The sequence below is a fragment of the Bos indicus genome, chromosome 2 (genome assembly GCF_029378745.1).
Source record: "Bos indicus isolate NIAB-ARS_2022 breed Sahiwal x Tharparkar chromosome 2, NIAB-ARS_B.indTharparkar_mat_pri_1.0, whole genome shotgun sequence".
Taxonomy (NCBI): domain Eukaryota; kingdom Metazoa; phylum Chordata; class Mammalia; order Artiodactyla; family Bovidae; genus Bos; species Bos indicus.
The window spans coordinates 31,249,868-31,276,714 of record NC_091761.1 but is presented as its reverse complement, the minus strand read 5'-3'; the positions used below and the strand labels follow the sequence as shown (position 1 = coordinate 31,276,714).

General features: G+C 37.6%; 1 protein-coding gene across 4 annotated transcripts in view; it reads right to left on the bottom strand.

Moving 5' to 3' along the window:
- The window catches only part of SLC38A11 (solute carrier family 38 member 11), a 60,108-nt gene extending 47,795 nt beyond the window's left edge, over window positions 1-12,313 (bottom strand). For 2 of the 4 annotated variants that reach the window (XM_070804021.1, XM_019971732.2), the window contains exons 1-5: window positions 12,000-12,311; window positions 11,201-11,318; window positions 8,959-9,033; window positions 2,584-2,718; window positions 1,296-1,361 (exon numbers count right to left, since the gene is read on the bottom strand). In XM_070804021.1, the coding sequence (XP_070660122.1) occupies window positions 1,296-1,361; window positions 2,584-2,718; window positions 8,959-9,033; window positions 11,201-11,318; window positions 12,000-12,038 (433 nt within the window). In that variant the 5' untranslated portion in view covers window positions 12,039-12,311. Of the gene's footprint in view, window positions 1-1,295; window positions 1,362-2,583; window positions 2,719-8,958; window positions 9,034-11,200; window positions 11,319-11,999 lie in introns of all 4 variants that reach the window. The other 2 variants (XM_070804013.1, XM_070804025.1) reach the window with 2 other exon arrangements.
- Between the last annotated feature and the right edge of the window lie 14,534 nt (window positions 12,314-26,847).

Here is a 26,847-nt window from a genome sequence, read left to right as displayed (position 1 = left end):
ATACAGTGTTTATAGATATGAATAATACCAGTGACCCAAGTAGTCAAATATTTAATTATAAAAATGGCAATTACTATAAGGGCTTCCCTGGTGGCTCAGACGGTAAAGCATCTGCCTGCAATGCAGGAGACCAGGGTTCTATTCCTGGGTCGGGAAGATACCCTGGAGAAGGAAATGGCAATCCACTGCAACATTCTTGCCTGGAAAGTCCCATGAGGAGCCTGATAGGCTACAATCTTGAATAAGTTTCATAGAACCATGAAACTTATTCATGGTTCTATGAAATAATAACATCAAGGATTAACTTATACTCAAATAGTGTTATAGTATTTTGCATTCACATTATTTTAGTAGCCTCCAAATCAGCTTTCCTGCTTCTACCTTCCTTTGTCTAGAGTATATTTCCTACTGGAGATTATGTGGCTTAGAAGAGGGACTTTCAAAACAAAAAGACTCACAATCTCTAAATTACTCAAATAGCCCTGATATGGTGAAAGGATGAATGGGGAGTGGAGCTGTGGCAAACTTTGAAAAGGTCTGCTAAAGTGTTCACAGAGGCTTTTTCATAATCAAGCCAAACAGGAAACAATCCAAATGCCCCTCAACTGAATGACAGATAAACTGTTTATATCTATATAACAGAAAACTGCTCAGCAAATAATAAAAAAAAGGAGTACATCACTAACAAACCCTCAGACACATTTAATATCCTAAGTGAAAGAGGCCAGACCCCTGAAGGCTAGCTACTACAAGATGCCTTTTCTTTGGTATTCTGGGAAAAGGAAAAGCAGGACGAGAAGTCAGATCAGTATTCCCAACCGCTGGAGATGAGGGAAAGTTTGACAACAAAGGGGAATGAGGAAAATTTGGGGAGATAATGGAATTGTTCTGTATTTTGATTATGGCTGTGGTTGTATGACTGGATAATTTGTCAAAACTTACAGACGTATACATGAAAAAGGGTTAGTTTTATTACATTAAATTATACTGTAATACAAATAATGGGGACAAAGGTTAGCCTGCTTATTTAAAAAATGGTGTAGCATAAATAGTACATGAAAAAATGATACACGGAGAATTGATGATATGTAGCATTTATGTAGCATAAATAATAATATTTAAATAGCTAAATTAGAGCTAAATTATACATAAAAGTGGATTAATACTTTAGAATCAGATTGGATCATAGATATCACTGGATATCTGAAGTCATCCAATTCCTTCCCTTGCAAATATTTACTTTCAAATTATTATGATTATATAAATAACTATACAAAATAAATATATTGACGTACCTCCAGGGATTCTTTGGAAAACTTTGCTCAAAGTATCTCCAGTTATTATGTTGTAACTTATCATAGCTAAAAACATAATTAAAACAACAGTCACCAATAAGTCATCATATATTTCACCTTGAATATTTTGAAAGTAAACAATTATCACTTCTCTAATAGTGGAATAAGCTTACTTTCAAATATTTACTTTGACTGCAAATACCTAAGACTTTAAAAATAACTAGACAGCAGATTTGTGGGAGAATATCAATTTATATTACAAAGACGTTCACTTTGATTCTTTTCAGAACATCTTTAAATAATAGTGAGTTTTGGTAGGCATTTAAAATGAGATTTGTTATGGCATTGAAACATGTATATTATCATATGTGAAATGAATTGCCAGTCCAGGTTTGATGCATGATACAGGATACTCGGGGCTGGCGCACTGGGATGACCCAGAGGGATGGGATGGGGAGGGAGATAGGAGGGGGGTTCAGGATGGGGAACACATGTACACCAGTGGCGGATTCATGTCAATGTATGGCAAAACTAGTACAATAATTTAAAGTAAATAGCCTCCAATTAAAATAAATAAATTTATATTAAAAACATGTGTTTTGTTGTGTTATTAAAGTTCAGTGCCAAACACTCTTTAGGAACACATGTATTACTCAAAGTGAGGAAAAATATTAGAAAATTGTGAAGACTTCAAAAGCAATATTTGGGGGAAATATATTCTTAGCCTTCTGTAGAGACATAAGGAACTTGTGGTTTGAATAACAGCTTCTGTGTTATTAATTTTTAAAATGAAATCAATTCAGCCATTGGTGAATGTTAACACATTACTTATTTTAGAAGTACTGGGTGCAAACTTATCTTGGACATGACTTCCACAAATCCTTAGCTTTTCAAAAAAATTTCAGCTTAGAAGAAATCTATTATTTCTCTCATTTACTTTTATTCCCAGATCATTCTACAGGGTTGGTCAAAAACGTTTGTTTGGGTTTTTCTATAATAGCTTATGGAAAAATCAAAATGAATTTTTTGTTCAACCTAATATTCTTCACCAAACTAGGGAATTACAAGCATTAATCCAGTGAAAAGCAATCTTACTTTATTTTAATGAAATACTTAGAAAACAGACCAAAAGGAACAGAAAACAATGGAAAAATAGCTAAACACTCAGTGTGGAAAATACAACTATTAGTATTCTTTAATGACTAACAACTATTAAAATTATTTTATTCAGAAATGGTTGTGTATTTATGAAAGTAATTATAATATTCATGTTCATATTCATTCTTACCAATGAAAGGATACAAAAATTGTAGAACAGAGAGTAAGAGATATCCTGGAAAGCCAAAAGTTCTATTGACCAAAGACTGGTAAGTGTCTGTTCCAGAAAGGGCAGCTCCTTTTATCAATAAAATGAGGGAAAAATCTGTGGCAAAAATAACCATTAAACAAATGTCAGATTAGATTTAATATAAAGGTTTTTAAAAATATATTTTGACTTAAAGAAAAATACAGGCTTCAAAGAAGAGTTCAGTGCTAAAGTAAATTACCATGGCAAGGCTTACTTTATTTTCTTAAAACATTATCTTTCATGAAACTGTACTGCTTCCAGTTATATATTTTTAAATCAAGATGCAAACAGACTTAACATATCCATGCAATGAACTAGACAGAAGAGGGTATGCAGACTAAAGTTAAAGCTTCAGTTTCCTATTTCACTTTCCTAACACAACCAATGCAACAACTATTAACAGGATGTGGCTCAAATGTTCAAGCAACAGAAGTTAGATTATCCAATATTTCACAGGCATTCAACATGTGAAGACTGAGAATAAAATGTGCTGTGAAACATTCAGAAAAAAAATAGATTGAGGACAATCAGATAATTTGTTTTATAACAGAGTACAATATCTTTATTTTATCGTTATTATGGTTAACAGGCTACTCTAAGAATTTTTTTGAAATTTACTGTTTAGAGATTTAAGTTCCAATTTTAGAGTTGACATTGAAGATACAAATATATAGAAAAATGTATAATGAAAAGTTAGTCTCTCTCTCATTTAACTCAATGCTTTTTGAACGCCTAGAGAATAATACTGCAACTCTACTGCATATACAACTGTGCAGAAGGTATGATTCTTACTTTTTAGTGTAAGAAAATTACATTAAGAAAAAAGAAAAACAAATTCTTACTTTTTAGTCTTGCTCATGTTTCTATTACAAGTTAAAAGAAAAACAAATTCTTACTTTTTAGTCTTGCTCATGTTTCTATTACAAGTTTTTTTTTTTTTTTTTTTTTGGTCTTTTAAGTTATTCGGAAATGTATTAGAGTACAAAGAAGAAAATACAAATTGGTGCAATATCATTTCCACCTTGATTCTATCACGTCTTTGAAATTTCTTTTAACAAATTCATCAATGAGCTCCAAGTTGATAAATCCAGTCGAAACCTCTTACATATTAATTGTATTTGCCTTTTCAGTAGCATTTTCCTTTCTGACACCAGTTTCTCTTGGATTTCCTCCTACCTTTGGAGCCATTTATACTTAGTTTTTTCACCAGTTTCTTTAACTCTTCCAAATCCTGGATTCTGGGATTTTTTTTTCCCCTCACTCTTCCAGATGTCTTACTGTGATCTTATTCACGGCCATGGCTTCAATTTTCACACAGATGTCAGTAACTCCTGAATTTGCATCTCCAGTCAGGACTTTCCCCAAACTCCAGATTTCTGTATCTAGCTGTCTAGTAAATATTTTACCTTGAAGATCTTGTAGGCATCTTGATTTAGGTGTCCAAATTCTAATTTATATATTTGTTCTGGAGCCTGTTTCTGCATTCATATTTCTCCAAACTGTGAATAGTATCAAGAGAAACTTGAGAGTCACACTATATTTCTCATTATCCACCAGCTTCTATTTTCCTTTGTCCACTAAATCCATTAACTACTGCATCATAAATTATCCAACTGTATCGCCTCACGTCTAATCTCTAACCTGCTTTAAGGGCTTACCCCTCTATTACTTCTTGCCTGGATTACTGCAAAAACTCCTAATAGTTCTCTCATTCACCATCCTCTCCTTACCAGTACTTTCCAGACATTTTCTCTCTTACCAGATGAATATGACCATACATAAATTTGACCATGTCTTCTGCTTAAAATCCTCCAGGAAAATCCTCTAATGATTTTGAATAAAAATCAACTCTTTTCATAATTTTTCTCAGAAAAACTGTTTATTAGCTGTGGGATCTTGAATGAAAGTCTGAATCTCATTTGAAAAGTAAGGCAATACCCTAACCTTGAAGAGTCTATGAGGATGATGTGATGATGTTTAAATGCCTACCACAATGCCTGGCATGCTACAGATGCTAAAGGAATGAAAACTTTTGCTATTTTTTAGTTATTTTCTATAGGCTGCATGTGATGTTAGAAAAAGCATTGCATTTGGAATCTGATGAGAATGACAGTAATGATGACAACCACAAAAACACTAGCAAATACTTAACAACACTTTCTGTGGGTAAGCCTTTTCCTAAATGCTTTATATTTATTGACACGTTTAACCATCACTAAAACCCTACGTAGGTGCTATTACAATCCTGCATTTGACAAATGAGAAAAGTGAGGCACAGAAGCTTAAGCAAACTGCTAAATGTCACAGAGCTCATACGGAAGAGGCAGGACTCAGACCCTGGTAGTCTAGCCCCAGAATCCATATATGCATTTAACTAAAATCTCAACTCTGTTGCCAGTAACTGCTGCTGCTGCTGAGTCGCTTCAGTCGTGTCCGACTCTGCGTGACCCCATAGACAGCAGCCAACCAGGCTCCCCCGTCCCTGGGATTCTCCAGGCAAGAACACTGGAGTGGGTTGCCATGTCCTTCTCCAATGCATGAAAGTGAAAAGTGAAAGTGAAGTCGCTCAGTCATGTCTGACCCTCAGTGACCCCATGGACTGCAGCCTTCCAGGCTCCTCTGTCCATGGGATTTTCCAGGCAAGAGTACTGGAGTGGGGTGTCATTGCCTTCTCTGGCAGTAACTGCTGACCTTAGGCAAATAATTTTAACCTGCCAAAGTCTCAATTTCCACCTTCATAAAAAGTAAAACATGCATACCTACTTCATGGAGTCAGAAAGATTAACTATAGTGGCTGCATCAGGCCAGTCATCAGGAAATGGTAATGATTATCATTACAAGGGAGCCTTCACAAACGCCTCTGCAAGCCTCTCTAACTTTGTATATCCCCTCTTACCAACATCAACCCTATACTTTAGCCAGATAGAATGACTTACACGTTCTCTTTTGCATTTCCACATTTCCATCAGCTTAGAGCATCCTTCTATTTTCTTTGCTCACTCACATTTTTTCATAAACAGTCAGTGAAGGGGTCTTTTCCTCCCCAAAACATGCCAGCTCCTTTGAGGCTAGGTTTAATGCCAGAATCCTTATTGTCACGCACATATTTATATTATGGTATTTTTTATGAAAGTCACAACTATGTGCTTTTTTTTCTGCCTAACATACTACATTGTGAGCTTCACGTGGCAAGAAAAATGTTCTTTATTGCTATAATGGCAGCAGTGTTAGTAAAACTCTATTGAATGAATCAACGATCAGCAAAGCAAGATTGCTAGATGTCTACATATCTGATAGAAATTTAATATGATAAGTGACCTAATAAATAAATTTTAAAATATTCTACAAGCACAAATGACATAGTAATTTATCCTATATCCTTTGTTTGACAGTAGGAAAAGCTTCACATAAGAGTTGAGTAATGTCCTGAAGGATAAACAGGCTTTTACCGGGTAGAGAAGAAAAAATAATGTCAAGCAGGGGGACTATCCATAGGCAGTCAGTGTGAAGGCATAGTCTATATGTGGGTAATGGAATCATACAGAATGGCTAAAATCCAAGTGCCACACAAGGCAGTGACGGTGACATGGTGAAAGAGACGTCAGATTAGTAGGGGTTGAGACTAGAAGTGCAAACTGTGCTGAACCACGAAAGAATTTGAATGGTTTTTTTTTTCCTGTGGTCATAACAAAGTCTTGGAACATTTTGACTTGGGAAATAACAGATCAGGCTGAGGTTTTATAAAGATAACTCTTGCAGTAATATGAAGGAGAGACCAGAAAGTTAAAGATATAGGCTAAAGGCAGGAAAATTAAACAGCAAGTTACTGGCCAAGGAAGAGAATCAGTGAGGACCGGTAATAGGAGGTAACCAATTTCACAGCTGCTGTGAAGTTTTGATGAAGAACTGTGTGGTTGCAATGAGACTGCTAAATTTTACCAAAGTTCAAAATGTATTGCTTAAAAGTAACAATTTGCTAAGAATTTAGTCAATAATAGATGCTTTCATTTACATGTAAAATACAGGCTATAAATAAATCTCTCAAAAGTTTTAGGAATCTCAAATATCAATCATTATAACATTTCCTTTCATTATAACATTTTGATCTTGCTTTAAATATATTATATGCAAATCACAGATAAACCATGAATGAATCTATGTTATTCAACAGGTGAATTTTCTTTTACATCACTACATAGGCTTAGACAATAAAAATTATTTTACTCTAATCAACAAATATGAGAACCTTAAAGCAAATTAAAAATCATTTGCTGTAAATATTTACCATTCTTTCTTTTTCCCCAACATTTCACAAACATGAAAACAGAACTTAGAAACACCATTTGTTGAACTGAACATATCTCATTAAAAAGACAAAGGCCTTAAAAAGACAAAAGAATAATTGTAGAGACAAACAATTATATAATTACAGTGTCAATTTAAAGAATAACTCAATATTATAACCCTATTTGTAGATTTTGCTCTTAGAATCCTAATTAAGAAACTTTAAAAAAGAATCATAGTCTACAATTTTTTGTTTTGTTTCTGCATGGTCATCCTTTATTTATCAAAACTATACAAGGATTTTCATCATGCAACTAAATTAATAAGAATAACTAATTTCCACTGATTAGTAATTTTGTAATATATGACTTGGGAAAGGTCTGCTTCTAGACACTGCTGTAGGTTTATATACAGCATCAGTTGATCTGTGTATGCATAATGTGACTTTGCTTTAAGAAACTATTCATTCTCTTCAAGTGTTTGTTGAGATTTTAGGTGATGTATATTTAATTTTTTTTCTACCTTCTGGTTTATGATGTGTGCAAATGTTCACAGTGCACTTAAATAAGCCATGGTTATTATGCCTGGGAGGAAATTAATTATTTGTTTGTACTGATTGACTGGGAAACAGGAAATTAAAAACAACATGGGTAAATCCTTGAATGGGATTTTTTTAGTGCGCTAAATGTTCTCTTGAATAACATAAAAATTAAACACCAGCAACTCTGAATAAGCACCAAGTTACAGATTTCCTATTACTTAAGCTACAAATTAAGTGCTGTAGAAGCTAAAAGCAGCTTAGGTTTGGGGGGTTGGGGGTAATGAGAAGACAGCAGGGAGGAAGGGAGTGTAGGCTCTGAGGCAATCTTCACTTTATTTCTCAGGAAAGATGGCTGAGTTACAGGCTGGTTTTGGAAGACTGAGATTTTATAGGGGATGGCATCTTAGAGTCTCCATAAGTAGAGTTAACACAGAGACTCTTGGGCATGGGATTTAAGGGAGCTTCTCAGGAGATGGAGAGTGAAAAGATAAGCCAGGGGCATAGCTCAGAAGGACAAAGTCTTGGTGGAGACCGGAGGCAGCCCAGCCCGGCAGAGGTCGCACTCTGCAGCTCCAACTGCACCACACGTGGGTCCCTCCTGGAGGCAAGGAGGCCAGCTTTGGGGTTTCTAGCAGTCATGTGGGGAAATGATGGCTGGGATTCATAGCCTCACAGGAAGGTGACACTCTTGAGGCCCGGGTTGCCACTCCACTGAAGGGGACCGCTGAGGTGTTTTGCATCACCTGGTAAAAGGCAGCTAGGTGATCACACATAGCAGCCCACAGCAGCCACCAGAGCAGAGGTGGGGAGGATTGTCTGTGTCACAGAGATCCTAAGGCAGAGGAAAGCCTTTGTGTTTGTCATGAGGGGTACTGGGGGGACGACAGGGCAGGGGTGCAAACACAGTAAGATAAGATGACTAGTCGTAAAGTCTGTACTTAGATGGGGAAGTGGCCAAACATAGGTTTATTACATGAAAAGTGGGAAGCAGGACAAAAGGGATACAGAAGTGCCTTACTGCTGCCTTTGAAGACTGGCAGGGGTGGGGGTGGTGGTGTGGGGACCCCCACTGGCTGAGAACCTGGGCTCTTGGTGCCACCTGCATGAACAGAGCTTGAAAAGGTTGTCCATGTCAGCACCTGTCCATGTTTTTTGTGGGAAAGGAATTCCTGACATCTATATTTTCAGAGTACAGTCTCAGCCTTAATCAGTCTTTAAAATGACTCCTCCACCTACCACTATTGGCAGAAAGTGAAAATGGCACATGAAAAGGATTTAGGCCTGGTAATATACAACACTCTTCTAATCTGTTCAGAGGATTAGCAAGAAAAGTAAATCTCCTCAGTCATAAATGTCTAAATTCTCTAGGATTCTTTGATGTACTTTTTAGTTAGGAAATTCAGTTATGGGGGATGTGTATGTGTGTTTGTGTAAAACAATCATTGCATAATTTAAGTTGCAGGAATAAGCAGTTATATAGTATTTTTTACCTGTAACATATGAAACCCAGAATAAAAGCAATATTCCCAGAGGAAAGCCAGCTTGCTTCATTGAATAAGGCAATCCTGGAAAAAAAAATGTGCCACCCATCACATGAATAAAACATACAAATAGGTTTTTTCCCCAATTACTGTATATAATCAGTTAAGAATATTAACATATTTATATGAGATAGTTGTAAACAGTGCATATGAATACTAAAATTAAATGTTAGCATATTAATATTTACTACAGAATAAAATGTTGTAAATTAAGGACATGTCAACAGAGTGAGTTTATGAGGTAGAAGAATATGATAAGAAAGCATCACATGATAAACAGATGCCAATTCACACAAATAATGTTCATTTCGGGGTTTTACCAGAATCTGCCTGAAATGTGGGAAACCTGGTTTCAGTTCCTGGGTTAGGAAGATCCCTGGAGAAGGGAAAGGCTACCCACTTCTGTATTCTGGCCTGGAGAATTCCATGGACTGTATAGTCTATGGGGTCGCAAAGAATCAGACATGACTGAGCGACTCTCACTTTCAGGGTGCGGGGACAGATGACTTAGAATATGTGGAGAGTAATGACTCAGAGCTCTCCTTACAGGCTGGCTGGGAAAACAGAGACAATGATGAGTATAGAAGGTTTGGGGGACTTCTCCAACAGTCCAGTGGTTAAGACTTCACCTTTCAATGCAGAGGGTATGGGTTTGATCCCTGGTCAGGGAGCTAAGATTCCACATACTTCCCAGCCAAAACACCAAAACATAAAACAAAAGCAACATTGTAACAAATCAATAAAAACTTTAAAAATGGTCCACACCAAAAAAAAAAAAAAAAAAAGTCTTAGAAAATAAAGAACAGAAAGGTTATGAGATTCGAGGAAAGACTAACTCTGGGGTCAAGATGGGCAACTCTGTAGGAAAAGGAGAGAAAAATAAGTAGGCAAAGGTATTTTTTATAAAGCTGAAGTGAGTATATAACATTATTTATTATAAACTTTTTTGGGGGGGAAATGGGGAATTTTAGATTATGTACAATGAAAAATTTAAAATAAAATGTACATAAACTATTTCCATCCAGAATGCTTTATTCCCTGAAAACCTTCCCCTTTAAAAAATCTGCTGAGCCTAATTAAGAGGTACTTTTCAAGGTTGCTGACATGGATCAGCTTCAAGTATTCATATTAGGAATTAACTCTGGGATTCTGCCTACACCTCCACGGCACATGGAGGCAGAATTTCAAACAAATCTTTGCCCCTACTTGCTATTACTTTGTGTCAGTTCCTACATTTTATCTACCATATGAAAAAAATTGTCTATATATGGAAAATAAAATCAAGAAACACATCAATTTGAGAAAGTTAAGAGAAGTAACTCAATCCAGATGACTGTGACTAAGATGTCAAAACATTACAGAGAAAAAGTAATAGTCTCAAGGAGCATCTGAAGGATTTTGATTTGTCTCAGTTTTACCTTAAATTGGATGTTTTCAAATAACAAAAAGAATAAGAAGCACTGAAAAAAAAAAAAGCTGCCTTTATTATTATAATGTAATACACTTAATTTTGCCAGAAATTTACCCCTGGCTTCAGACTGGGAAAATATGAGCTGCTCATTTCTTTGAATTCGGATTACTTGACTCCTTTGTTTTAAAAATCCATTTAAAAACAATTTCTATTTATTGATTACAGTTAAAATTAATATATCACAATAAGTTTGGACTTTAAATTTTAATACTTTTTGAATGGGTAAGGAAATATTACATGGATTTGATTTTTCACAAGATTGCTACATTTCACATTAAAGTTTTGTATCTGCAATATATTCAAATATCTGGAGGTTTTACACCTCCAAAAGGTTATAGAAAGATGATTCAAGTAACAGTAGACATTCCAGAAACAGGGAAAAAAGTAAACTTGGTAACATTATCAACTGATATACAGCCCATGAAAAAATTTTTTTAGTTATCTTCCATCTGCAGCTTCACCTTAATCTACCACACACGGAGGATACTCTCAAATGTAGAAACAGTGTGTGAATTGCCACCCCATCTTTAGTATAAAAGACTGATGGTGTGCACACCGGAAAACAGGAAGGCTTTTACGAAAAAAAAAATTACCAATTTTATAATTTAAATTTTTTTCCTTTAAAAATAATCTATGAATACTAGCAACATAATAAATGTCTTAAATTTGGCCTTTTCATTGAAAAATTAAAAAAACAAAACAAAACAAAAAAACACTTACCTATTATACCAGACCCTATAATTGAGTTGACAACATTAAAAACGGCAGCAGACTGACGACAAGTTTTCCCTTTGTGCTTATGTTCAGAAACCAGGGTTTCTCTGTCATCTCGATGGCTCTATTTCAGTATATAAAAATGCGATTGAATAAAGACTTAGATCAAAAATTTTGAACATTCTAAAATAAATACGCAATGTAGGAGACTAACACGATATTAGTAATAATAACAAGTGATGTCAATAACGGTAAGAAGATGAAGATAATAATAAAAAGTAACAATAATATCTAGTAATGCAGAGCTTCTGAACACACTCCATCCTAAAATGTGCTGATTACAGCTGTGCCAAGTTCATGGACTGCTGCATGAACTCCTAGAGTACAGGATCTCCCAGGGAGCAAATGTGATTTTTGTGTGTGTGTGTGAAACGAAAGGGGTTATATTGAAAAGTGCCTGACCAAAAAAAAAAAAAAAAGATTAAGGCAAATTTTTTTCTCCTGGAGAACCTTGTTCAGTCGCTGTCGTGTCTGACTCTGCCATCCCATGGACAGCAGCACGCCAGGCTTCCCTGCCCTCCACTATCTCCCAGTTTGCTCAAACTTAACGTCCATTGAGTAGGTGATGTTATCTAATCATCTCATCCTCTTCCGCTCCCTTCTATTCCTGCCCTCAATCTTGGTGCTAAATCAAGACCCCAGGTGAAGGCAGCTGAACTCCTGCAGGTAAAGGCAGCTGAACTCCTGCAGGTGAAGGAAACTTGAACGGTCCTGCCTTCAGAACCTGTCCCATCTCCAGTTTTACCTGCGGCGGGATGACGGGCCTCTGCCCGGGGTAGCCCATGGCTGCACCCGGGTCTTCCGCGGGTGGAAGGTTCGCGGGCGCGGGTCCTCGACTCCTCCGCGACCTCCGAGCCCGGCGTCAGGGCGCCGGGAGAGAGCCGGGTTGAGGCTCTGCGGAAGCAATTCGCCCCACCTCCCCGCGGGCTGCCGGCCCAACTCACTTGGCCGCTGCAGGCGAGGCGCTTTCCCCTCCGGGTTTGCCCAGACAAACGCACCTTCCTGCTGAGGCGGAGATGCTACAGGGTGTTTGTTTCTGAAAGAAGGTGGCCCTCTCTCGCCGTATTTCGCCCCTCCCTCTTCTTTTTTTTAACCCTCCCACTCAACCTCCAGTTACAAAGTACAGTTTATTGTGCCCACGCTGACCTGCCCAGATGGCACAAAGAGTTAAGATGGCCTCATTCTAGTCCATTCCCAAATTAGCTGCCCCTTGGCTGGAATCTGATACCCAGGTAAGAAGGCACTTACGGAGCCTCTTTTCTATTGCCACCTTCTCCTGCTCCCTCTACTTCTTTTAGGTCAGAGATAAGCCATGAAAAGCTAAGAGTTTTAAATGGAAAATACACAAAAAACTTTTCTAAAGTTTTAGCAAACTTGTTTACTAAGAATGCTTTTGTCAGATGTCGCTGGGTAACTTTTCAGAATAGATGACTTAAGTAAAGGAAGATGGAAGGATAGTGGAGTCAGTTACTGAACCATAAAAGGGGGTAAGGAGGAGTGTCAGGGGATGGGAAAGAAAAGGCACTTGGAGTATCTGAGCCACAAAGAATCTTAAATGACCCTCTGTTCACCCCTGTTACCCTAAGATGAGGAAACAGGCCCAGAGAATATTCAATCACAAAGAGAATAGCTAGAGAACAGTTTCAGGGACTGTAAGAATGGTAATATAACATCTACTTATCAAATAATTAAAGAGGTTCTTTTTCATAAATATTTATGTAAAACTATGAAACATTTTAAAAACGTAGAAAAACCTAAAGAGAATTATAAACTTCATATATTCTCCACTGTCAAAGTAACAAGAGTTAGTATTTTGTCATATTTTTTCACATTGCAAAAATAAGCATTTAATGCCACAATAGACATCCCTTTGCCCTTCCCCATTCCTTTCGCTTCATTGCTAGACTCAACTAATTCATGAAGCTTGTGTGCATCTTTTGTAGCCATGCTTTATATTTTAATTCATTCATTTGCAGCCGTAAACACTATATGAAGTGAAGTGAAGGTCACTCAGTTGTGTCTGACTCTGCGACACCATGGACTATATAGTCCATGGAATTCTCCTGGCCAGAATACTGTAGTGGTTAGCCTTTCCCTTCTCCAGGCGATCTTCCCAACCCAGGAATTGAACCCAGGTCTCTCGCATTGCGGGCAGATTCTTTACCAGCTGAGCCACCAGGGAAGCCCAAACAATATATAACGATATGCATATTTTCAAGATTTATAAAGATGGTCCCAAACTGCACTGTTTTCCTGTTAGCATTATTGTTTGTCTACCCAGTATACTGTTTCCAATATTATTATGTTATATGTAGATACAGCATATTCATTTTATCTATCTCACTAGTTCAGTTCGGAGAAGGCAATGGCACCCCACTCCAGTACTCTTGCCTGGAAAATCCTATGGACAGAGGAGCCTGGTGGGCTGTAGTCCATGGGGTTGCTAAGAGTCAGACACGACTGAACGAGTTCACTTTCAGTTTTCACTGTCATGCATTGGAGAAGGAAATGGCAACCACTCCAGTGTTCTTGCCTGGAGAATCCCAGGGACGGGGGAGCCTGGTGGGCCGCCATCTATGGGGTCGCACAGAGTCGGACACGACTGAAGTGACTTAGCAGCAGCAGTTCAGTTAGCCATCCTCCTGTGCTGAGTACTTATTCACTCAGTTGTGTCCGTCTCTTTGTGGCCCTATGGCCTGTGGCCCACCAGGCTCCTCTGTCTGTAGGGATTCTCCAGGCAAAAATACTGGAGGGGGTTGCTATGCCCCCCCTCCAGGGGTCATCCCAACCCAAGGATCGAACCCAGGTCTCCCACATTGCAGGTGGATTCATTATCATCTTGTCACCAGGGAAGCCCTTAAGATTATTTCTAATTTTGCACTCTTGTGGAGCATATTAAATGACCATTTTTCTAGAAGTAGAGTTGTTAGGAAGTAGTTCTTGCATATATTTAACTTCACTAAATATTTCCAAACGGCTCTAGAAACTGATAGCCCCAATTACACTTCCACCAGCAGAGATGGAATTCCTGTTCTGCATTGTTAACACCAGGACTTAGTTTCTTTTTAAATTTTTGATGTTCTTGTGAGTTTTAAAATGGTATGTAATTATTGTATAGATTTGTATTAACAATATATAGTGATGTGGATCTTTGTATAATGTTTTATGAATATAATTAAATATTTTGGTTGTCCTCTGTTAATCTCATTTTTTAATTCTTTGCCCGTTTGATTTTGGTTGTTAGTCTTTTTCTTATTGTGAGAGTTATTTATATATCTGGGATGCCAACAGTATTTTGCACGTATCTTGTCCCAGTTTTTTTCTTTTAAAATTGTGGGGTTTTTTTTAATGCAACATTTTCAGTTTTGAGATATTCAGAATTAGTAATCCTAATTTGGGTGTAAACACGTTAAGAGAAAGAAAATTACAGCCTTTTCACTAAAAAATATATATTCAAAATCCTGAATAAAGTATTAGTAAATTGAATCCAACACTCTATGACAAAGTTAACAATATCCTGACCATATTGAGTATTCTCCAAGTACAATGAGTGAATGAGAGTTCCTGTAAGTACTTGGAATTGTCTGTGTTCTACATTTTGGCCATTCTAATAGGACACAGATTAGCATATATGATTGAATACATCGTTGCTATTAGTATTTTGAACAAACTGTCATCTGTTAGATCCATTAAGAATAAAAAATAAAAGTATTCACTTCTGCAGTGCTCCTCTCTTATTTCTGCAGATCCAAGTTTCCGACATATCATATTTCTTCTCCCTAAAAAACTAATTTTTAAAAGCTTCTCCAGGCAGGTCTGCTCGAGAATCCCTCCATTTTTGTTTGTCTGAGAATCTTTATTTTTCCTTCACTTTTGAAGGATATTTTTACAGGGTGCCGAATTCTAGGTTAGGTTTTCTTCTCTCAGCACTTTAAAGGTTTCGCTTCACTTTCTTCTTGACTGCATTGTCTCTGAGGAGAAGTTGGGTATATTCTTACTTTTTTCCTCTATAGGCCAGGTGTTTTTCCCCCCTTCCATTTTTTTTCAGAATTTTTTTCTTTATCTTTGATTTTCTGTAGTTTGAAAATGATATTTGTTACGTGCAGTAGTTTTTTGCATTCATCCTCTTTGGTGTTCTCTGAGCTTCCTGTTTCTGTGATTTGGTGTCTGATATTAACTTTGGGGAAATTTTCAGTCATTGTTTTTACAAACATTTCTTCTATTCCTCTTCTTCTCCTTCTGTTATTACTATTGTGCATGTGTTACACCTGTTATAGTTGTCCCACTTTTTTGGAGTATTCTATTCTGGGATGAAGTATTTTTTCAGTCTTTTTAAAATTTTATTATTTTTTTTAATTTTGGAGGTTTTTCTTTAGATATTCTCAAACTCAGAGACTCTTCAGCCACATCTGATCTACAAATAAGCCCATCAAGGCATTCTTCATTTCTGTTACATTTTATTTTGGTTCTGTCTTAGAATTCCCGTCTGTCTGCTTGCCTATCTGTACTTGCACGTTGTCTACTTTATCCATTGGAATAGTTAGCATCTTAATTGTGGTTTTAAAATTCCTGATCTGATAATTCCAACATTCCTCCCATATTGGAATCTGGTTCTAATACTTGCTCTGTTTCTTCAGACTATTTTTTACTCATTAGTATGTTTTACAGTTGTTTTTGATAGCTGGACATGATGTACTGGGTAAAAGGAACTCTTGTAAATAGACATTTAATAACGTGATGGTGAAGATGGGGGAGGTGAAGCATTCTGTGCTCCTATGAGTAGGTCTCAGTCTTTTAGTAAGCCTATACCTCTGGATTGGGAACTCCACATGCACTTCTTAGTACTTCCCTCCTCCTTAGGGGAAAGTTGGTGGTTATAGTAGGCTGGAAATAGGTATTTTCTTCCCTCAGGTCAGTTAAGCTCTATTAAAACCCTAGCACTTTAGGCTTTGGTTAAACAGTTTATCTTGACAGCAGACCTTGCAAAGAAGATGCTTGGAGTGTTTAATGCTCTGGAGTGATTCTTTCTCCCTCCTCCTGCAAGAAGCAAGAGGAGATTTTTCTCCAGTATTTATTATGAGAACTTGGTTGAGCTTCTGGAGGTAAAATTCACAAAAGTGTGGGGGCCCCTGATGATTGGGGTCCTTTGGAATTTTTATCTCTCAGATGCTAATCCTTCAGAAATGCATCAGTTATAGCTCAGATTTCCCTTCCTGGCACTGGTTCCCATGGACTTTTGTGATTCCCTGTATATTGGTCTGTCTCATTTCAGGGACAGTGGTTTGCTCTGTGACATCACTTCTCTGATGGTTCTCAGAAAAATTGTTGATTTTTCAATTTGGTTATTTTTTTCTTTTTAAGATGAAGTGGCATATTCCAGCTTCTCATATGCTGGACTGGAAACTGAAATTTCTTTATACTATTTTAATGATATTTCCTACAACCTCTTTTTATTCATTTCAAAAGTATTATTTGTTTAATTTAAAAAATACTATATTATCAGTGAAAAAACCTGAAGAAGAAAGAATAGAACAAAATCACTTGAAATCCCTCCATGCAGAGGTAAACGCAGTTAGTGTTTTAGGACCCTACAGTTTACTCAGATTAGACAGTATTTGATGTAGAGGAAAAGTGCATATTCACATGCATGTAGACAGTTTTTTGAGTCTCTCTTAGCCCCAGATAAAGGCCGTGGGTGTCAGACTTTCAGGAATGTAGAAAGCCTAAATTTGAGTTTTTTATCAGATTGTATAATTATGTAAATAGTATACTATGCTCATGTAGAATTGTTACTTTTCTTTATTATTTGGTTACAGTCCAGACTTCTTGTTATTGTTCAGTTGCTCATTTGTATACAACTCTTTGCAACCCCATGCACTGCAGCACTGACCTCTAAGAGCACCTAGTTCTCTTAGAAATAATCAGAGAATGCTTTATCTTGGCAGAAATCTGAACTTACAAAGCTCTTCCTGATGCTAACCTGATTTCTTTCTGGCATTAAGGTTCAGGTTTTGTTGTGACTAAAGACAGTAATTTTCAACCCTCATCTCTAGGAAGTTACATTTTCCTCAATTTTGGAAAGGAGTCTAGAAGACAAGTAATTTTTAAAAAAAATAAAAATGGATGCTTTTTTTTTTTTTAATAAAAGTGATTTCCACAGTATTAGATTGTTAATTCTACTAGCATTGGTAGAGACTTAATGTGCGGTCTAAAACAAGATAAACTTTTCTTCTTGCCTTTTAACTTTCCAGAGATGGGGGTACTCAGTCTTTAGAGGTCTGGAAGGACTGCTCAGATACTTTTGGCTAAGTAAACAAAATATGTGTTCTTTTTAAAATAGGATTTATCATCTTCCAAAATAATTCTTACAATTTTATTCTGTGATCACCATATTACTCATTATTGAGGAATATTCTTGTGGTACCTTGTTATTATGACTTCATAATTAGTGTGTTTTGATGCTTTCTAACATAATTCTTGCTGAGGCTAAGTCACTTCAGTCGTGTCCGACTCTGTGCGACCCCATAGATGGCAGCCCACCAGGCTCCACTGTCCCTGGGATTCTCCAGGCAAGAACACTGGAGTGGGTTGCCATTTCCTTCTCCAATGCATGAAAGTGAAAAGTGAAAGGGAAGTTGCTCAGTCGTGTCTGACTTTTAGCGACCCCATGGACTGCAGCCCACCAGGCTCCTCCATCCATGGGATTTTCCAGGCAAGAGTACTGGAGTGGGGTGCCATTGCCTTCTCCCACTTTGCTATACTAACTAAAGAATAAACAAGAATCCATGCTTTTTAAGTCTTCCATCCCTCCTTAGCTTGAACACCATTAGATAAAAAATCTACAGAGTGCTATGGGGCACTGCCTTCTCCCCCATGATGTGGGCCAGAAATACTTTTTCTCACCAAGAATGGCATATAGAGTGAAAATCAGGAAGTGGGAACAAAGGGACCAAAAAGAACTGTATGACAGAGGCAGGATTGCCCATAGTATATGGAGCTGGCCAAATATGGAACTTTTCCCAAATCTCTCAATCTGATTTCCGCCCCCTTCTCTCTGATCTCAGGTAATTTTGTTTATTCCTAAACTACAATACCTAGTTCTTTACTTTGTGCTGTTGGTAATTGTGGACCTAACTATGAGAATGATAAACTCCTTGAGAGAAAGGATCACATTTATTTTGTTCTGCTGATGATATTGTTTTTCCTTCACTGAACCTAGCACAGTGATTTGTACAATTACTGCTTCTTATTAAAAATGTACCAAATGGAAGAAACAGTCTCGAGAGGAATCAGCTTGTGAAAAGCCTTGCTCTTAAGTGAGAATAAGTTTAATGTGGCCAGAAATAAGGGCCATCAGGAGAATATTTCAATAATGAGATTATGATGCTCATTTGCCTCGAGGGCCTCTGTGAAACTGAAAAAGGCCTGGCTCATCTCCATTTATTAATGCAACCAGGATATCAGAAAATATAAATAAATTATGAGACAGGGTGACACAAAGTTGTGATGTGGTCTTAAATATTTCTGTTTAACAAATTAATGCTTTTCCTTTAACTCCAAAATACAGTGCATTATCATTCTGTGATTCATACAATAATTAGGCTCCTATGTGCTCTGTCATGCCCGACTCTTTTTGACCCCAGGGACTGCAGCCCGCAGGGCTCCTCTGTCCATGGGATTTTCCAGGCAAGAATACTGGGGTGGTTTGCCATTTCCTTCTCAAAGGGATCTTCCCAACCCAGGGATCAAACCCACATCTCCTGCATCTCCTGCATTGGCAGGTGGATTCTTTACCACTGAGCCACCTGGGAAGTAGGTTATATTAAAATACATTCATTCTTCATGCATGAAAGTGAAGTGGTGTTTTAAACTTTATTGAGTGACATAATTTAACCACTTTGTGTATCTCTGTTGCTGTGGATACAATTTCATTTAGAACTGATGTCTAAATCTGAGAATTTTAAAAAACTGAAAACACAAGCCAAATGACCCTTTCAGCCATCTGTGACAAGTGCTGTCTTACAAAGGTTCACTAGAAATGTTTTAAATAGATGCAAAGCATATCCATAATACTAGCAGTTGAAAGTAAAAATTATCCACTTATGTTTCAAAAGAATTATACACTCATCCTCCATAATGAGGAGAAATAATGCACAAGTCTCCAATGCATAAGCCCTCTCTGTCACGTAAATGTAAGCCCACAGGTGTTGACCAGATAAACATGATAAGACCCACTGGATATTCTCAAAATATTAATTTCATGATCATTATTAGTTACAACTAAAGTTTTTGAGGATAGTACTTGCTAGATACAGAAAATTAGATAAAGCAACTCTGTACCTTGAAGTCAGCCTTCACCAAAGAATAAATAACTTGATTAAGTGGTATAAATGAGGCACCAAGTGAATGAAATAGACATTTTCTACAAGGCTGTATATTGTCACCCTGCTTATTTAACTTCTATGCAGAGTACATCATGAGAAACGCTGGGCTGGAAGAAGCACAGCTGGAATCAAGATTGCCGGGAGAAATATCAATAACCTCAGATATGCAGATGACACCACCCTTATGGCAGAAAGTGAAGAGGAACTAAAAAGCCTTTTGATAAAAGTGAAAGTGGAGAGTGAAAAAGTTGGCTTAAAGCTCAACATTCAGAAAATGAAGATCATGGCATCCGGTCCCATCACTTCATGGGAAATAGATGGGGAAACAGTGGAAACAGTGTCAGACTTTATTTTTGGGGCTCCAAAATCACTGCAGATGGTGACTGCAGCCATGAAATTAAAAGACGCTTACTCCTTGGAAGAAAAGTTATGACCAACCTAGATAGCGTATTCAAAAGCAGAGGCATTACTTTGCCAACAAAGGTCCGTCTAGTCAAGGCTATGGTTTTTCCAGTGGTCATGTATGGATGTGAGAGTTGGACTGTGAAGAAGGCTGAGCGCTGAAGAATTGATGCTTTTGAACTGTGGTATTGGAGAAGACTCTTGAGAGTCCCTTGGACTGCAAGGAGATCCAACCAGTCCATTCTGAAGGAGATCAGTCCTGGGATTTCTTTGGAAGGAATGATGCTAAAGCTGAAATTCTAGTACTTTAGCCACCTCATGCGAAGAGTTGACTCATTGGAAAAGACTCTGATGCTGGGAGGGATTGGGGGCAGGAGAAGGGGACGACAGAGGATGAGATAGCTGGATGGCATCACTGACTTGATGGACGTGAGTCTGAGTGAACTCTGGGAGTTGGTGATGGACAGGGAGGCCTGGAGTGCTGCGATTCATGGGGTCGCAAAGAGTTGGACACGACTGAGTGACTGAACTGACTGAAAGGATTAAATCATCATAAGTGGCTGGGGTAGGTGGTCAGGGACATTTGTTGGAAAACTGGAAACTGGTAAAATTTTAGTCTAGCAAAGATAAAATTTAACTCATAAATATCCTAATCTTGGATCTGAAAACCAACTACATAGGTCCATGGAGGGGGATATGTGAGTTATCTGAAACTCATATTAAAATAAGTTTTTAGTGCTGTTGGTTAACAATAAATTTAAAATCATTCAACAATGTCATTGAAAATAATCTTAACCAATAGTACTTGGGATATATTACACAGAACAAGGAAAGTGATAGTCCAGGCCACCCTGTGTTGGTCATACCACACATGGACAGATGTCTTCAGCTCTGAAAGTCACAATATGGGGAACTGAAAAATATGCTGCCACATTTTCAGAAGAGAGTAATCAGAATGATGAATAGTTCCATGAAACTTTAGATAGCTGGAGAATGTAAGATTCAGGGGAATAAAAGTTTACTCAGTATAAGAAATGGCTTTATAACCGAATTACCAAGAAATATACTGGGCTAACTTAAGTGGTAAATTTCTACAGGAAATATTTAAACATGGGCATGACCACTAGGCAGAGATGTATGATGATGTGCTATGGGGGATGATGAAGGATAGAAAGGATGCTGGATGTTCTTTGCTTGCAAGTCACAGAAACTTACTTGAACTTCTTTAGGAATGATGAGAGGTGGTTATTAGAAGAATTTACACAGTGGATTGAGGACTAGAAAACTTGGCTGTGTTCCAAATAGCCCCAGATGTTTGCTTTCTGTTTATTATGGCCATCATGATCTTTATTTCATGGAATTTTGGCTTTTTTCTGTGGATCTATCCATTCCTCTCTTGCAGCTGACCAGTTAGTCACTCAATTTTCCTGGCATATTTCCAGGTTCAGCTAAATATTTTCACCTCCGTTGAGCATAGCCTTTTGAACCATAACTCCTCCTGGCAAATTGCCAGCCCAGAGATGAGTTCTCTTTGGTTTAGTTTCCAATCCCTTATCCAGTCAATGGCCAGACCATTGGACCAGCTATTATGGCTTTCTTGCCAAGCACTGGGGAATAGGGCTGAGGAAAACAGTTTGAGCTAAAGTTGGACCTGGGCCATGGCCTGAGCCATGATCAATATACATGGAAACACCACATAGTTTTCAGTTTCCTTTGGAACTTGTAATTTCCCAATTCTGTGATGCAAGATAGAATTGGAGTTGGACATTTACAATTAAAAATAAGATAAGGCTAGGTTATGGCAATATAAAGAATAAGGTGGAAACATGTATTATTGGAATAAATAGCATAAGAAAGTAAAAAGGGGTATTTGGAACTAGATAAAAGCAGATTTTCATTTGTTTTATTATTATTTTTCATTACTTTTCAGTTTGATCTTTGGGCTTCCCTGGTGGGTCAGCTGGTAAAGAATCTGCCTGCAACGTGGAATACCTGGGTTTGATCCCTGGGTTGGGAAGGTCCCCTGGAGAAGGGAAAGGCTGCCCACTCCAGTATTCTGGCCTGGAGAATTCCATGGACTGAATAGTCCACAGAGTCGCAAAGAGTTGGACATGACTGAGCAGCTTTCTCTCACAATATTGATCTTTACTAAATATTTTCCTCCTGTTAACGGTGGAGTTACCATGTATATACTGCTAAACAAAAAGTAGAGAAGGTATGCACTTTCTTAAGATATAAAATATATTTTTAAAACATGAAGCAATGTGAGTATTTCATAAAGTTAAAAATCACATATTATATCATTACTGGCTGATTTCTCTATATTGAAAGCCATATGGGGAAATGAAGTGAAAGCAAGAAGAAACAAAACATTTTTTAAAATTGATCTTTTTTTTTTTTTTTAAGGCACTTGTTTTTAATTTCAGTTCATTTTGCTTTAATTTTCCTTTCCTCAGCTGTGTTTTTTTTCTCACAACTATTCCAACCTATCTCCTTAATTATTGTTCTTTAGTCACTAATAATCCCTAAGTCATGTCTAACTCTTTTGTGACTCCATGGACTAGCCCACCAGGCTTCTCTGTACATGGGATTCTCCAGGTGAGGATACTGGAGTGGGTTGCCATTCCCTTCTCCAGGGCATCTTCCTGACCCAGGGATCGAACTCACATCTCCTGCATTGGCAGGCGGATATGAGAGTCTTCAGAGGTTTTCTAGAAAAATGTCAGTGTAAGCAAAGTAATCTCTTACTGCATAGCCAGGCAGGAACTCAGGCCAGTTATAAAAAAGTTTTAAAATGGTACGGGCAGGAGTGATAAGAATCTCTGTATGTTTGTTATAAATACTACAACCTTCTTCAACTTAAGGACCCACATCTCCCTAAGGGCCAGAAAAAGAGCAACACAGAAGGCGGTCGTTCTCACGACCTTGCTTTGTGGGGACCTGACCCAGATGTTGTGAGAAATACAGGACAGCAGAGTCCTTAGTGAATTTTTGTATGTGTGATGCTGCCCTGGGCTTGAGTGTCCCCACTACAAAGGTAGAAAAAAGAAAGTAATTGAATAATGTGAAACATGCTGCAACCAAAATGTGAATTATCTAAAAGGAAGAACCCATGGACTTGATGATTGAAAATGTGAAATAGAAGCATCAACCAGAGTAAGAAGACCATAAAAAAGGCTGCGTGTATGTTTTGAAATTTAATGTAAAAATCAGAGAATGTTTTTTGGTATGGAGTGTGTCCTGCTAGAAAACCTCTAAATTTTCTCCATTAATCAGTTCTAAGGAAAAATAAGAGCAATCTGATAAGTTTAATGTACCCCTTCTCCCCTCCCCCTCACAAATTAAATGGGGAAACTGAAAATAAATCATGTATACTTTTGCTTTATTTCCCTTTTGGGGAATTGCCATAACTGCATCTTTATCTTACTTTTAATGATCAAGGTCTAGCTCCAACCCTACTTTGCACTAATTGGGGAATTACAAGTTCCGGAGGAAACTGAGAACTATGTGGTGTTTCCATTTATGCTGATCATGGTGCAGGCCATAGCTCAGGCTCACCTTTAGCTCAAACTGTTTTCCCCAGTTCTTGGCAGGGGAGCCAAAGTAGCTGGTCATGGACTTGTTGAAGGATTGGAACCTAACCCAGTGGTTATCAGGCACCATAACTCTTCCCTGACTCAGCTAGAGGGAAAACTACATTTGTTTGTTTGTTCATTTTTCCATACCCTAGTTAGAAGATCTATTTCCCTTTTAGAAATCCCTTTTGAAATAATTTTTGATTTTAAGTATTATGTGACTTTGCGTACTTGTTTTATTATGTCTCATATACTTCCCACATATTTATGGGTAAGGATAAGATTAAAAATAATATTAAAAAATGAAATGTAAAACACAACAAACTCTGAAATTATTGTCATGCCATATTCTGTTTGTGATAAGTTTCTGTGTTGATTCATGTGATCTCTAGCCACTTTTCTGGTAAGCCACCAACTGACATCTTTTTGTGTATGACAAGTCGCCAACTGACATCTTTTTGTGTCTGCTGATAAGATTTGAGAGAGGCAACCTCTTCACTGATTCCAGTTATAATAAAAATATTCACAGTCAAACATGGTGTTTGGTTGTTAAATTATTCATAATTCAATGATCTAGTCCTCAGGGTAGGAGGCATAGGACCAGGGATCAATATTACGGGGACTTCAGATCATCTAGACTTCTATTAGTCAATTTGGCTACACAGCATCTCTAAAGAGTTGTATTTGGGGTCTAGAGGATGGTACAAACATTTTTAAACTTTTCTCGTGTTACCAGCCAGCCCAATAGAGTCTCCGTCAGGAATCTGGGAATTCCACCCACCCTTTCCCGCCCCCTCTCCCTTTTTTGTTTTCAATTTCTTCTCTCTACCAATTCTCTCAATCCATTCGTCCTTCCCCTCTCTTCTCAGAGGATAGACTCCAGTCTGGATGTAGTAATGTCGAGTCTTGACTATCTCTGGGCAGAACTTCGATCCTTCTTTACATTTTGTACACAGAGGAACAAAAAAAGGCTAACTCTGTTAACACTGTCAGCTGTTACTTGCAGCCTAAATCATGCACACCATTTCCATAAGGTCTTATTAAGTTTCTCTCTTTACCATTTTAATTTTTAATAGTTACATACATTTCAAAGAGAGGAACAACAGCATCTGCATTTTAGCAAAATGACACTATTGTCTGTTATAACTGATGGAAGCTTCAAGATTTTCTAGGCAATCTGATTGGAGCCAGAGAAGAGGAGTTTGGGGGCAGGGGATGGTTGGTGGTTACCTTGTTTGTTTTGAAATCACCTTGGCATAGCAAACACTAATTAAAATACAGCTTTATTTTTATTTCTTGTTTTCCCCCTTAAAATTTATTCAGTAGGAAAATGTTCCCTCATTACCAAATGGTATTTGCAACAGCTCCCATGATGATTATAGGTAATAGACTCTTATGGTCTTGATTCAGTAGTTGAAGTTTTCCAGGAAAATGGGTGGGCACTGGAGGTCTAGGAGGCAGAGGGAAGACTTGGCTGCTTCTTCTTTGACCCCTTTATTCTCTTCATTTTGCCAAACAGATTTTGGTATCTCTGGCATTTGAGAGTCTAAAAAATGTTTCTCTTTCAAGTTCATGACTGGTGTCCTTTAAACAGGCTTCTGCTCTTTAGACTTAAATGATAAAAGCTTTCTCTTTCTCTTGTAGGTTGATTTCATGGGTTCTGAAAATTCCTCTTATATTACTAATGGTCTCTCTATTGAAGTTCCTGTAACTTTACCCCAAGGATTGTTTATTCCCTCAGAAGATCCTGGCAATCTGGCAGTCCATATTTTAAGTGTATGCTCTGAGTTTTGAAAAAGACATACGTCCTTGTAACCATTTTGCCAATCAGGATATAGAATATTCCCATCACTCCAGTGAATTTCCTTGTGCATTTTTAGTCAATCCTCTTCCACTCCTGAACTCAGGCAACCCCAGTCTGTTTTCTGTCACTATAGGTTAGATTTTCCATTATAAAATTTCATGCAAATAAAATCATATTGTACATATTTATTTGTGTCTGGCTTCACCAACTTAGGATAATGATTTTGAGATTCATTCATGTCAATGAGTATATCATCAGTTCATTCCTTTTTACTGCTCAATAGTATTCTACTAATTGATAAAACATAATTTGTTTATCAGTTTACTTGTATATTTGTGTCCAGTTTTCAGCTGTTATGAATAAAGCTACTGTAAACACTCATGTACAAGTCTTTGTATGGGCAGCTGTTTTCTCTTGGTGAACACTTAGTAGTATTTTGGGGTAACATGATAAGTGTGTGTTTAGCTTCATAACTGACGCACAGTTTTCTCTCCCATTAGCAGTGTATGAATGTTCCAGTTGCTCTACATCCGTCCCAATTCTTGATATAGGCAGCTTTAAAATATTAGACAATCTACTAGATATATATATAGTGATACCTCATTTTGTTTTTGATTTGCATTTTACTGATGGCTAATGAATTGAACATCATATATCTTATTTTGTGAAGTAGATGTAGGAGACACAGGTTCAATCCCTGGATCAGGAAGATTCCCTGGAGAAGGGAGTGAAAACTCACTCCAGTATTCTTGCCTGGAGAATCCCATGGACAGAGGAGCCTAGTGGGCTACAGTCCATTGGGTCGCACAGAGTCGGACATGACTGAAAGGATTTTGCACAAGCACATCATTTAAAATAGTTTGCTCAGACACAGTATCCACAATTCAAAAGACCCTCAATAAATTTTTGTTGAGCTTATAACAACTGAATACAGAAAATGTCACTCATTTAATGAATTGTATCAAGTTTAAATAATATTCTGGTATTTATGAGTCACTGAGCAAGTTATCAAAGGAGAAGGCTAAAACTAATTCTCAAGAAGTTAAAAGAAATTGTACATTCTCTTCTGCCTATCAAATATCATCTTCAGGCAATTTGATCACGGCCACATAGCTGTATCAGAACAAAGATTAAAAACCACATTTTCTTCATTCTCAATTTAGTGATAGTTATAGTGAAGTTGCTCAGTCGTGTCCAACTCTTTGCAACCCCATGGACTGTAGACTGCCAGGCTCCTCTGAACATAGGATTTTCCAGGCAAGGATACTGGAGTGGGTTGCCATTTCCTTCTCCAGGGGGTCTTCCTGACCCAGGGATCGAAACCAGGTCTCCCGCTTTGCAGGCAGTCTCTTTACCATCTGAACCACCAGGGAAGCCTGTAACTAACTGATAGGCTGGGACAATCCATTGCAAAACCCAGGGCATCAG